Raw genomic sequence first — 14505 nt, 5'->3', positions numbered from 1 at the left:
AAGGACTTGAGAGATGGCACACGTAAAATCTATTACAGGCTTCTGATGCTAAAGACTTTAAATTCTCAAACATAAATGCTTAAAATAGAGATGGCAAGCCATTCTTCAGGAAAATCATACTTAAAATCAAATAAAATTTATGTAAAAGAGAAATCTGAAAAGAAATGGAAAATTAGATGCAACTATGTAAGAGTGAACAGAACCCCATAAATATTGGGTGGATAAACAAAACATGACATATATATACAATGGCATAGTACTCAGCTAGTAAAGGAATGATGATCCAATACATGCTCTCATATGGATGAATCCCTAAGAGATCATGTTAAGTGAAATAAGGCAGACACAAACGGACAGATACATGATTCCACTTATATGAAATAGCCAGAATATGCAAACTCATAATGACAAGGAGTAGAATGCAGATTACTAGAGAAGAAAGGGGAGTTGATGCACAATGGATGTAGGGTTTCTGTTTGAGGTGATTGGGAGAGTCGGGTAATGGATGCGGCAGAAGGGAGCACAATACTGTAAAGGTGATGAACACCAGTGAATGGTGTGCGTGGGAATGACTGAGACGGGAAAATTGATGCTGTGTCTAAGTTTCCACATTTTTTTTTAAAAAAAGAGCAACTAAAGAGACGGTAATGCAATGCATAATTCTAGATGGGATTCTAATAATGGAGGGAAAAGGCTCAAAGGACATTACTTGGACATACGAAAGATACAGCTGTAAGCTTTATACCAATGTTAAATGTCTTGAACTTGATAACTGGACTTAGGAAATGTACATGGAAGTATTAAGTGTTTAAGGGGCATGATATATATACAACATACTCTCTAATGTTCAAAAAAGTGATAGCTAGACAGATAGACAGATAGATGAATAGTTAATATGATACAAAATATGCGGCAAAATGTTAAAATTGGTGGATCTGGGTATGGGGGACAGGCATTTTGGAGTTCTCTGTATGGGGTTTGCATGTTTTTGCAACTGTTCTGTAAGTGTGAAATTATTTCAAAACAAAAAGATTTTAAAAACCCACCAAAATCTCAAAACTTAATGATTTATACTGTCCTTCCAGATAATATTTAAATCTTCAAATCACACATTTAATCAAAAACAGCCAAAGGATTTCAGAATACTTATTCCAAAGAGATAACACTCTCTTTGGAGAGAGAAGTAGGATTCTGGGGACTTTAACAGTCTGCTTTGTATCTTCCTGCATTACTTAAAAGATTTATTATAAGCTTATATCAGAAAAAAGAAGATCAAAATGCATTATGCTATGCAAAATATTTATAACATTCACATAAAATATCATCTCTATATATAATAGATCCATTAAAAAGTCTGGAAGGATATTCCCCCAAATGTGAAATTATTTCAGGAGAATGGAATTTCTAAAACAGGAGGAATGGGGCAGACTTCTTTGGATTATGATTTTGTTTCCCAAAGATCAGAGATTTACAGAGAAAAATATTTGGAATTTTCAATTCTGAAGAAAAGAGGTGGAACTTGGAGCTCTGGTCTATGTCTTCTGCTCCCCATCATTTAACAAAGGAAGAATCATAGGTTTCAAAAGCTTAAGGATTTTGCCCAAAGTAACACAGGATTAAAATCCAGGCCTTAAACACCAGCATAGAGCTTATTGGAATGCACTCTGCAGTGCCTGCATTTTAGCAGCAAGCTATGATGTGGCAGAGGAAGCGAGAGACTCGGGGTGAGGGCACAGTTTTTGGAGCACTTCTGTCTCTCTGGCGAGTGACTACGTACTTCCCTGGACCCGTTTCTTGGGTATGGCAGCCGGGTATGCTGGTCATGGATACAGCCGTTCCACAATTATCAAAATGAGACAAGATGGAACGACAAGGAAAAAACAATCTGACCACTCTTAGATCATTGTCAAATGGGGATACTGGGAAATTAAATTCCTTAGCTCTTTATTAATTACCTTGTTAAAACTCATTACATTTTAAGCCATGAACATTTCCTTTGAAAACTGACATTTGATATTACAGAGGACTTGGATCTGACTCTTTCTTTTCTCTTGAGAAGGAAAGGAGGGATTAAAAATGCATTCCTTATTATGATCGTACATTTGAAGAAATGAAAACATGTACCATACTTTTCTCATGATACAAAAATAAAGAAGTAAAAACTTGACAAAAATCTGCATGCTCTGAACTTTAAGAGTTCAGAGACACCACTAGAAGCGATCTGGAACTTATAAGGGGTTTCGCATGCTGCTTAGATGTGTTATAGGCATATAACCAACAGAACTGACTTGCCATGTGATCACCTCATCTATTTTATTCAGCATCATATACTTCCAACGATGACTGGCTCTTGAGTGTTCATGAAGGTTGAAGTCATGATTATAAAATAATGAGTCTGAGTTGTGTGTGGTTGTAGAATCATTTATTTAATAGCTACCCTACATATAATGCTCTTATTACTCTACAGTAATCTTAGAAGTTGTAAATAAAATAGGGATAAAAATATATCAACCCATTATATAAAAATTAATGGTAAAAAAATCATAACTAGATTCCCAAGAGAAAAGATATAAATACTTTTTTGAGGGAATATACAGTAGATAAGAATTTATACTATTTCTAGGTTACTTGGTTTTCATATTACATTTAGTCAGTATATTGAATTTGACTCACTCAACATCGGATAGGAGATAACAGGTTATTTTACTGCTAATGAGTCTCCTGATTTTTCCATTTAACATTTATTGAGTATAAAATATGTGCTTTCCTCTTTCATTGGACTTCCCAATTTAAAAAGACTTTACTTACCATTTGTGTCCTGACATGTTGCTTTCTTCTTTTTTTTACTGGTGATGATTCAGGGAGAAGGGGCAGGGAAAAAGCATGAGAAGATAAGCTATATTATAACCTGAAATAAAACAAATATGTTTAACAGTTACACACTATAATTATACATTAACTTAAAACGTCTATACAATTATTCAATCTAAGCCATTTCTAGTTCTATTTTAGAGGTAATGGTAACACTGCATATTGGTATCAAGAATAGTTTAGCTAAGTAACAGTGGAAGGAAATATCCAAAACAAACTTTAAGACATGAACAGGCAGGTTGAATGAAAATAAGCATGTTTTAGAAAACGACATAAAATACAGTAGCATTTATATAACATTTTAAAACCTGCAAAACAATGACGTATATTGCTGAGCTATACCTATATTACATACCGAAGGTTTAAAAAACTGCTTAGGAATGCTGAACACTAAATTCCAGATAGGATTACTGCTGCAGGGGAGGGCAGGGAATGGGATTCAAGAGGGATGTACAGGGGCTTCAACTGCATGTTCAACGTACTCTTAGTTAACTAGGGAGAGAGAATATACAGTAAGCTAGGGAGTGAGCATATTGTACCTTTACGCCTTTTCACAGATTTGAAATAGTTCATAATAAATCTTTTAAAAAGTTGAACCAAAGCATTGAAAAAAAAAAAGTTGATAGGCCAGAATGGGATGTTAAAGGGGGCACAAATTAAGGTGTTGACTGGCCCAACAATATATTTTCAACTCATAAGTAGATAGGGAAGGCATTTAACGCCTCTGCCCCTCATTCCATCGCTCCACTCCTGACAGCTAGCCAACCCCACATGCAGAGCCAACAAACAGCTCAGGCCTGCGATCAGCCCACACCTGCCTACCAGTTACCGCAGAGCGGAGCACTCACTACCTAAATGGATGGCCTCTAGCCAGGAGGGAGCACTAGCTACCAGACAGAGTGCTCAGCAAATGAATGGCTCTGGCTGCTCCACAAAATCAACCCATTACTCTCCCTCCGCCACTGAAAGGGTCCCAGGCTTTTTAGCATGTTTTAAGAGAACAAAATTAAGATGCTAAAATTATAGGCATGAGGTACAGGGAAAGGAGAATGGTGGAAGAGGGTTTTCTTGGAATATCTGGATGCTTCTTAAATGACAGCACCCTGTAATCAATATCCCTTTTCCTTGTGCAGGGCATCCAGGCATTTGGACAAGTTGTTTTTGGGATGAATAAGCTTTGCCCTCCACTCAGGACAACTATGGAGAGGCCATGAACTCCAGTCTTCTCACCACTCACACAGCTCTCTACAAGAACATACTGACTTTATTTACCTCAAAATTCCCACCAAAATTTCACAAAGGGGTTGTTCAAAGGAAACAAAATTATAGTCTTCACTTCAGTGATATTTCCCCATTAACTATCAGGATAACTAGTACAGTCTGATTCCTTTTTGATTATTAAGATACCTAATAGTTTAGTTCCTTTATTGTGTAACATCTAATAAAAATCCCAGGGCAAACAGCCCTTTCTGCTCAAGGTATTGTTTAGGGGCCACTTGCCTCAGAACCTTCTGAGATATCAGCATGCAGATTCTAGAGCCCCATTCCTTATTTACTGAACTGTAATCTCTGGGAGTGGGCCTGGGAATCTGCATTTGTAACAGGTTCTACAATGAATCTTAAGCATGGTAAAGTCAGAAAAACACAATAACTCACAGAAAGTAAAAAGAAAAATCCTTTCTGCGAATGGAAATTTTTTGCTGGAATATAAGGCATGAGAGAGGAGTCAAAAGTGGCCCAAATCAGATAACTCTACAGGGCTTATAATGAATGCTTGATGAGAAGGCAGCTGTAGCCAGGGCTTTCTCCCCCTGTACCACCCCTCCCTCTGTATGTATGAATGAATGAATGAATGAATGAATGAATGAACATGCCAGGGACAATTAATAAGCATTTTAAGATTCCCCAACACAATCTATCTCATCCTGTTCTTTGCTTTTCAAATTCAGTGTCAAAATCACTACTTAAAAAAAATTCTTAAAATCCTCATCAATTCTTTCAGCTCAGTTCAGCATATCAAACATGCATTGAGCGTCTAGTTACTATGTGATAGGTGCTGTCCCTGGGCTCATGGAATTTAGAGTTTAAGTTAGTGCTGTTCAATAGAAAATACTATGAGCCACATATGTAATTTTAAATTTTCTGTAAGCCACATTAGAAAAGTAAAAAAGGATAGTTAGTTTTAATAACATTTTATTTAACCCAAAAATATGTCAAAAATATCATTCCCAAATGTAATCAGTATAAAATCCCCTTAGAGTTTCCCAGGCTGAATGGGATTACGGTACGTTCGTACGCCTTATGGTCTGGGACCAGGTACTGACACTGCAGCTGTATGTATGTGGGTGAGAGATCATCTCGCCCTATGGCAAGAATTGAGAGAACGGAGAGCAGGAACACATTATTCAGATTTTTTGTTGAGGTCCTGTGCAATAGCTAGGATCATTTTTCCTCTTTACATATGTTGACTGTGCTGAGTCCTCAAGTTTGTCCACCCATGTGGGTAGGTAAAAGACTACAACAGGCTGTTCTGCTTGTTTTTAGTTCGTATTGCTTGCTTAAAAAATAATTATGAACAGAATGGAGAGCCAATATGCCAGCTTAAAGTTTCTTCCTAATATCAGTAAGGTTCACAGAACAATAAAGCAAGCCTGGTTTACATTGATGCTGTTACATTGGGTCAAATGCTACAATGTAACAGCATCAATCTGTTCTTAACCTTTAATACAGAATTATTCTCTGCTTAGAAGTGTTAATCCAGGAAGGCACTTTCATTTCATATAAGCTGGCTTCAGCCACGCCACATACGTGTTTTGGCCTGGAACTCTTGTCTGAGTTTCATCAAGGCAGTGTAATTAGCTAATGGCACCTCCAGTTACATTTGAATTACGCAAAAATTTTAAACTTCTTGAGTCAATAGGCAGGTGGAGGTAAAATGGGTAGCCATTTCATTATACTCATATAGGAAACTGGCTTCTATTTAAATCACATTTCTTTTTCTTTTTCTTTTTTTTAGAGCAGTTGTAGGCTACAGAAACATCATGCAGGAAAACACGAAGTTCGCACATATCTCCCTCTCATATGCACTGTTTTTCCCACTATTAACATCTTGCACCAGCACAATAACTTTGGTACAGTTTAAAAAACAATATTATTATAATTATACAATTAACTTTACCACACTGATGTCACTTTATTGTACAGGTCTATGGCTTTGCGTGTGTCTATGTGGTAACTTACACACAACCTGAAATTTCCCTTTTCCAAATACACAATTCAGTAAGGCCCATTACATACTCAAAGCTGTGCCTCCACTCCATCATCCATTACCCAAACTTTTCGATCACCCAAACAAAAACTCCATACCAATTAAACAATTTATTGTTTCCCTTCTCCCACTTGGTCTGAGGTAACTTGTATTCTAGTTTCTAACTTCAAGAATATGTTTCTTCTGCTTATTTTGTATAAGTGAGATCATACAGTATTTGCCCTTTGTGTCTGACTTATTTCATTCAACATGATGTCTTTAAAGTTTATCCATGTTGTAGCATGCCTCACAACTTCATTCCTTTTTACAGTTAAATAATATTCCACTGTAGGTATAACCCACATTTTGTTTATCCATACATCAGTTGATAGACATTTGGTTGCTTCCATCTTTTGACAACTGTGCATAATTCCATTGGTCTTTACATCTACGAACACAGGTGTGTGTATGTCTGTTTAAGTTCCTGCTTTCCGTTCTTTGGGATGATATACCTAGAAGTGGGATTGTCAAATCATAAGGTAATGCTATTCTTACCTTTCTGAGGAATCACCAAACTCAATCCTCAATGGCTGCACCATTGTACTTTCTCACCAATAGTGCAAGCACTTCTATTTCTCCACATTCTCTCCAGCACCTTAATTTTACATTTTTTAATAGTAGCTGTTCTAGTGGTATGAAATGGTATTTCATTGTTATTTTGATTTGCATTTCCCTGATAACTTGTCACTTTAACATTTTCTCATGTGCTTTGTTGGCCATTAGTATATCTTCTTTGGAAAAATGTCTATTCAAGTCTTTCCCCATTTTTTTTTAAATGGGGCATGCATGTCTTTTTGTTGTTTAGTTATAGAATTTCTTTATAAATTCTGGGTAGTAAACCTTTATCAGATACATGGTTACCAAATACCAAAATTTTGAAAGAAATTTTGGAAGAAAATATTTTTGGAAGAAAATATTTGGAAAAATATTTGGAAAAAATTTTGGAAGAAAATACCAAATATTTTCTTCCATGCTATAGATTGGTGTTTTTACTTTCTTGATAAAGTCCTTTGATACACAGAAGTTTTTCATTTTAATGTAGCCCCATTTATCTATTCTTTTCTTTGGTCATTCATGCTTTTGGTGTAAAGTCTAAGAAACCAAAGCCTAACACAAAGTCCTGAGGATGTTTCCCTATGTTTTCTTCTAGGAGTTTTATAGGTTTAGTTCTTATATTCAGGTCTTTGGTCCATTTTAAGTTCTTATTTTTTTTAATAAAATATGATTTTTTTAAATTCATTGAGACTTGTACCATGATCTTAGTATGTGGTCTATCTTGGAGAGCAACACATGTGCACTTGAGAAGAGTGCACATCCTGCTGTAAGGTGGCAATGTTCTGCTAATGTCTGTTAGGTCTAGTTCACTTATCAAGTAGCTTAAGTTCTCCATTTCCATATTGATCTTCTGTCTAAATGTTCTATCCATTGATAAAAGTGGTCTATGGAAGTCTCCAACTAATATCAACTATTATCAGAGGTGACTATTTTTCTCTTCAGTTTTGTTGATCTTTGCCTCACGTATTTTGGGGCACTGTGGTTAGATGCATAAATATTTACAATTGCTATTTCCTTTTGGTGGAATGATCCTTTTATTAACATATAGTTCCTCCTTTGTCTCTTGTAACAGCTTGTGAGTTAGTACATTTTGTTCAATATTATTTAGCTACCCCAGCAATCTTTTGGTTACAATTTGCATGAGTCTAAGGCAAGTCTTTTGTAAACAACATATAGGGGGGTCATACTCTTTTATCCCTTCTGCCAGTCTGTGTCTATTGATTGAGGAGCTTAACCCATTTACATTCAGTGTTGTTACTGATAAGGCACCTGTTTCGTCCTTTGTTTTTTATACATTACTTCTTATTTTTCTCTCTTTTTCTTTATTGCATCTCCTTCTGCATATAGTTGACCTTCAATGTAATGATTGATCCCTTTTCATTTCTAGCTTTTTAAATGTTTTAAATACTTTTTTTTGTGGTTATCCTGGGGTTTATATTAAGTAACCTAAATTTATAGTCCACTAGTTTGAAAATATACACATTTAACTTCAATACCATACACAGTCTCTGCTCTAACATCCCCTTTTCCCTTCTTTACATTGTGTTTGTCACATATTACCTCCTTATAGTTTGCATGTCCATTACAATGAAATTGCATTCTTAAATTCCACTGTATTCTAAATCTTATAGGAAATAAAGAATAGGTTTATATACGGAGGATACAATACTATATCGGGTTTTTGCATTTATCTATATAATTGCTTTTACTGGAGAACTTCACTCTTTCATAACACTCCAAGCCACTATTCTCCTGTCCTTTCCTTTCAATCTGAAAACTCCCTTTAGCATTTTTTTTTTGTAGGGTAGGTCTTTTGGGACGAAATTTCTTAGTTTTGTTTATCCATGAATATCTTAAACTGTCCCTCATTTTGAAGGACAGGTTTGCCAGGCAAAGAATTTGGGGCTGGCAATTTTTAATCTTTTAGTACTTTAAAAATGTCATGCCACCGCCTTCTTGCTTTTATCATTTTCTGATGAGAAATCAACACTTAGTTTTATTGAGGATCCCTCATACGTGATGAATCTTTTTTCTCATGCTGCTTTCAGAATTCTCTCCATAGACATTTTGATTAGCATGTATCTTGGAATAGGTCCATTATTAGGGTTTATCCTGTTCATAATACATTGCACTTCTTGGACATGTATATTTATATCCTTCACAGAGTTGGAAAATATTTGGCCATTATTTTCTCAAATATTCTTTCAGCATCTGTTCCTTTTTTTTTTCCCCCCACTTTCAGGAACTCCCATCACATGCATGTTGGTAAGCTTCATGTTGTCTCACAGGCTTTATTCCCTTTTCTTTGGGGAGGGAGGGCGGTGCATGGTTCAGGAATGCTCTACTCACTTTTTACAATTCTTTTCTCTATCTGTTCTTCCAACTATATGGTTTCAATTGTCCTGTCTTCCAATCAACTGATTCTTTCTTCTTCCTTTCAAATCTGCAATTTTATGCCTCTAGAGCATTTTTTTTTTCTACATGGGCAGGCACAGGGAATTGAACCCGGGTCCTCTGGCATGGCAGGCAAGCGTTCTTGCCTGCTGAGCCACCGTGGCCTGCCCTAGAGCATTTTTAATCTCCATTATTGTATTTTTCGTCCCCAGAAGCCCTGTTATGCTCCTTAGACTTTTTAATCCTTTTTTACCCATATATTGCCATCTTAATATCCTTTAGCTCTCGATCCATATTCAATTTATTTCTATTCATATTTTTCTTTTAACCTTTGAATTGATTTAGGAGATTTTATCAAACTTCCTTGACATCTAGGACTTGTTTCAATGTCTGTTTCCTCTGGAGTTTTAATTGTTCCCTGCACTGAGTTTTCTTGTTCTTTTGTTTGGCTCGTGATTTTTCTTGGTGATGTCTGGACACCTGAGTATTTTGATGTACTAATTATGGAAGTCACTTTCTCCCTCTTCCTGGGGTTTTATTGTAGATTGGCTGTGTGTTAAGGTTCTTCTTCAACACTTGGTCCAATTTATAATGAACATTTTGAGCAGCTCAAGTTTAACAGTTCAGATTTTCTTAGGTCTTCTGCACCTGTCCTTGCCCTTGGCATGTGCCTCAACTTTTAAGTTTATACTATTATGCATGACTGCTTTACCTCCAATAGAAGATTTATTTCCCTCTTACTCCTCTGGGAGTCACGGTCTGTTCTGCTTGTTTTTTGTTTTTTTTTTCTTTCATTTTTTTAAACTTTTTTATTGTAAAATATAACATACACACAAAGCAAAGAAAGAAAAGAGCAATAATTTTTTCATCACATAGTTGTATATTCAGCATCATGATCATTTCTTAGAACGTTTGCATCAATTCAGAAAAAGAAATAAAAAGAAAACAGAAAAAAATCATACATACCATATGCCTTACCCCTCCCTTTCATTGATCACTAGCATTTCAATCTACTAAATTTATTTCAACATTTGTTCTCCCTATTATTCATTTACTTTTAATTCATAAGTTTTACTCATTTGTCCATAAGGTAGATAAAAGAAGCATCAGGCATAAGGCTTTCACAATCACACAGTCACGTTGCGAAAGCTATATCACTATACAATCGTCTTCAAGAAACATGGCTACTGGAACACAGCTCTACATTTTCAGGCAGTTCCCTCCAGCCTCTGTTACACCTTAACTAAAAAGGTGATATCTATTTAATGCATAAGAATAACCTCCAGGATAACCTCTTGACTCTGTTTGGTGTCTCTCAGCCATTGACACTTTACTTTGTCTCATTTCTCTCTTCCCCCTTTCGATTGAGAAGGTTTTCTCAATCCCTTGATGCTGAGTCCCAGCTCATTCTAGGATTTCTGTCCCATGTTGGTAGGAGGGTCCACACCCCTGGGTATCATGTCCCACACAGAAAGGGGGAGGGCAGTGAGTTTGCTTCTCACGTTGACTGAGAGAGAGAGGCCACATCTGAGCAACAAAAGAGGTTCTCTTGTGGGTGACTCTTAGGCCTAATTTTAAGTAGGTTTAGCCTATCCTTTGCAAGGATAAGTTTCATATGAACAAACCCCAAGATTGGGGTCTCAGCCTATTGCTTTGGTTGTCCCCACTGTTGTGAGAATATCAAGAATTCTCCACTTGGGGAAGTTGAATTTTCCCCCTTTCTCACCATTCCGCCAAGGGGGCTTTGCAAACACTTTTTTATTCACTGTTCAAATCCTTCTGGGATTTACTGAGGCATCACTCTGGACAAACCTACAAAATCTCATGCTCTACTCAAGGTTCCATGTACTTATTATGTTCAATTTAGCTGTCCACATAAGTTATATTAGAAAATGCACTAGTCAAAATATAAATTTTGTACCAAATAAACATTTTCTGCTTGTTTTTAACACAAATTTTCCTCCTCAGTGTCTACAATGTGCTCAATGGCTCTCCCATACTCAGGGCTGCCTTCTCACTGTAGCTTTCAGTACTACACCCTGCTTTCTGGTAGTAAGTTTTCCTTTTTCTCCCCGTATGGCTTTTCTGTCTCCAAGTTAGGGTATCCTGCCCCAGAGAGCCAGATGGGGCTGGCATTCTTAAGCACTTATTTTTTTTCATTTAGGTACACCAGCAATTAGAGACATGGTTAGGAGCCTGCACCACTTATCTACAGTCCTGCCATGGATGGCTCTTGTTTCCTGTTTCCTGGAGCTGGCTTGTATGCACACATACTTGCCCACAGCTAGCACCTTGCTTTCGTCCATGTGGCCCCAAGGCCCTGTGCCTGAATATATGTGGGGCTCTGAGTCACTGCTGGAGGTGACTCTGTGGTCAGTGATTATGACAGGAAGTGTCCAGGCAGGAATGTTGCCACCATGTGCTTCCAAACCATGCGGGACCATTCTGGCAGGTCTGAGTTGCAGATCTCCTACCTTCTTTTTATCCTGTTTTTTTTTTTTTCCTTTCAATTCAGCATTTGTGGAGTCTTCGAGTCTCTACTGTCCTCCAGAGTTTCAAGTGAGAGGAATGTGCCCTTTTATTGAGTTGTTTCTAAGGAGAAACTTACCCAGGGATATCTTATGCTGCCATCTTGAGGACATTATTAATCGTACTTAAATCACTGTTTTCGTGCAAAGTTTCCAACTTTAGAAGAATTTTCTCTTCAATTCAGAAAGCACTTTTTCTATTAGTTGATGTACTAGCTGAAAGTAAATCCAGAATCCCTTTTTCTTGGGTCTGTACTGAGCGTATGGCAGATTCTCTTGAATTACAGATTTGAACTACAGCCAAATTTGTCATTTTCTTCTCTAATTCAAAATCTCTTTTGCTAGCTTAAACTGATCACTATCTGAGAGCTCTTCAGTTCTGTTGTGCAACCAGGATTTAGCTTTCTCTGGGAAGTGGGCCATTTCCTCCACCTCCACACACATAAATGCACTTTCAGAAGAACAGAACAGTCTTGCAGTGATGTGGGTACAAAGCATTATGTTAACATCACCCCCTAGTAAACTCACTCAGTCCCAAATCCAACTTCACAGCACCATATATCATTGACTCTAAGATGCAAGTCTTTTCACATTCCCAACATTCCTGAAACCGGTCTGTTTCTTATGACCAATGGCTTGCCATTTGTTGACAGTATTATTCTTTCTTCATGGACATAAAATAATGGTAAGATCTTATAAGCACGAGTGCTTATATTTGAAATGAAATGCAGAAAAATGCTTTACAATTAAACCTCACTAAGTTATACATTATTACATGACACTGACTTTTGTGTACAACCAAAAAGGAATATCTGCAGTCAAGAATGCTGATGTTGCCTGAGATGCAGGATGAGTGCCACGGCAGAGGAAGAGACTGAGGTTGGAGGAGCACAGAGAAGTATGGAGCTGGCTCTCTACTGATCCCTGAGCTGAGTCTCTAAGAATCAGTAGCTGCTGGAAAGGTGAAGTATGTTTGGTGTGTGTGTGTGTGTGTGTGTGTGTGTGTGTGTGTGTGTGTGTGTGTGTGTGTGTGTGTGTGTGATTCCAGTCAGAGGGAAACCAACGAACACAGACTTCCACAGAAGAAGTGCATGGTGTGTGTTTGTAAACAAACATGGGCAGTTGTGCATTACTACAACTTAAAGAGACAGGAGATGTGACTGGGGATCCACTTAGGGGTCACTTTCTGAGGGCATGGTATGCACCATTCAGTAGTTTAAATTTACTCTGTAGCCACGGGAGAGTGTTTATTTCACATTTAGTGGCTTTCTTTTATGTTCTAGCTTTCCTAGGCAGTTAGTCTTGTGTCTGCATAATGTAAGTAAAGCATAAAATGTGCCTTTTTAACCATTTTTAAGTATACAATTCAGGGGTATATACATTTTTTGCAATCTGGTGTTACTATTGCCACCTTCCATTACTAAAAGCTTTTCATCATCACACATCAGAAGCCCTGTACCCATTAAGCAATAACTTCTCATTCCCCCTCTCCCCAGTCCCTGGTAACCTCTGATCTGCTTTCTGTCTCTAACGATTTGTGTATTTTGAATAGTACATATATGTGAAATCATATACTTCTTGTTCTTTTGTGTTTGGCTTGTAGTCAGCCTTTCTCTTGGTTATGGAGGCTACTGCAGCTAGTTTTTTGACTATCCATAACAAATGGAAGAAATGTTTCTTGGATTTAGCTTCCAATTGCACAATATATAATTTTCTCATTCCTTCTTCCCATCATTTCAGAGGTCAACTTCATCTGAAATATTATCAGTTTTCAACTTTTTGATCTTGTCAGGCAATAACTTTAAAAAATTCAAATACAGTTAGTTTTTTATCAGAGAAGCAGAAATGTGTGTCTTTGGGCTTTTTCCTAGTCAGTTTATTAAGCTCAGTATTTCCTTTTAAATGGTCTGGTGTGCTGCAGATCTTTGGGCTTATTTCTCTGGTGTATAATCTCACAACTCTATAAGCCATATAATTTAGATACTAAAAGAAGTTGAGAAAAAAATCAAATGAAGCTCCCTTTTTTTTTATGATGGGAACTATGCTTCAGATAGGTGACTAGTGGGCCTGGGACCACAAAACCAATTAGCTTCAAAACAGGTTCCACAGCTTGTCTAATGAAGAGAAGAAATACAAATTTATCCGGGGTGCTAGGTACAGTTAAGAAACAACGTAATATTTGGATGTTATTTTGCGCAAAGTATATTTTCTAGAGGTTTATCTCTAATTACTTTAAGTCAAAATAATTTTTTAACTTCCTATAAAGATTAACAAATGTGTTTTGAGTATAAATATTAAAATAGTTTGAGAAGAAACAATGAAAAAACTACTCCAGACATAATTATCTATATTATCATTTTTAAAATTGTGACTCATCAAATCCTGTTCACATGTAGTTGAGAAAGGAATTCCTAAATGGAGATGGGAAGTTGAATTAACCTTCCCATCCTTTCAAAGCTCGACAGTAATTAATGTGATTTTGATTAGTTCTTTTGGGTATTTTTCCTATCTGTCAGATGTCACACAGCTTTGATTTCAGATTTTGATAAGATTATGATAACTTGGCATTCCATAGAACATTAAACAGATCCTGTTTCTAGTTGAGTTTTGTGTCTTCTGCAAGTGATTTTTGCCATTTCCTAAATTCACACGTAAACATGAAATAGAGTTATACTTTAACTTTGTAAGTCAGCAAATCTTTAGAGTGGGAAACAAAAACCTGAATTTATTCAAGTTGCTGTTAAAATCTGCATTTTATTCAGAATTGTTGGGATACTTTTAAATTACTATTTTATTTACATCTCAAAACAGTTCAGGTATTATATAGATAGATTAATTAAGCTTAATGAT

The 14505-nt window shown here is 36.6% G+C and overlaps 1 protein-coding gene across 10 annotated transcripts in view; it reads right to left on the bottom strand.

The window, feature by feature from the left end:
* The window catches only part of ICA1 (islet cell autoantigen 1), a 154742-nt gene that overhangs the window by 122138 nt on the left and 18099 nt on the right, over window positions 1–14505 (bottom strand). For all 10 annotated transcript variants that reach the window (XM_077122848.1, XM_077122833.1, XM_077122824.1 and 7 more), the window contains exon 2: window positions 2809–2908. In XM_077122848.1, coding sequence (XP_076978963.1) covers window positions 2809–2825 — 17 coding nt within the window. In that variant the 5' untranslated portion in view covers window positions 2826–2908. The remainder of the gene's footprint in view (window positions 1–2808; window positions 2909–14505) is intronic.

Source organism: Tamandua tetradactyla, chromosome 1 (assembly GCF_023851605.1).
Source record: "Tamandua tetradactyla isolate mTamTet1 chromosome 1, mTamTet1.pri, whole genome shotgun sequence".
Taxonomy (NCBI): Eukaryota; Metazoa; Chordata; class Mammalia; order Pilosa; family Myrmecophagidae; genus Tamandua; species Tamandua tetradactyla.
Note: the sequence above shows the minus strand (reverse complement) of the source record. Positions and strands in the feature narration are given on the sequence as shown.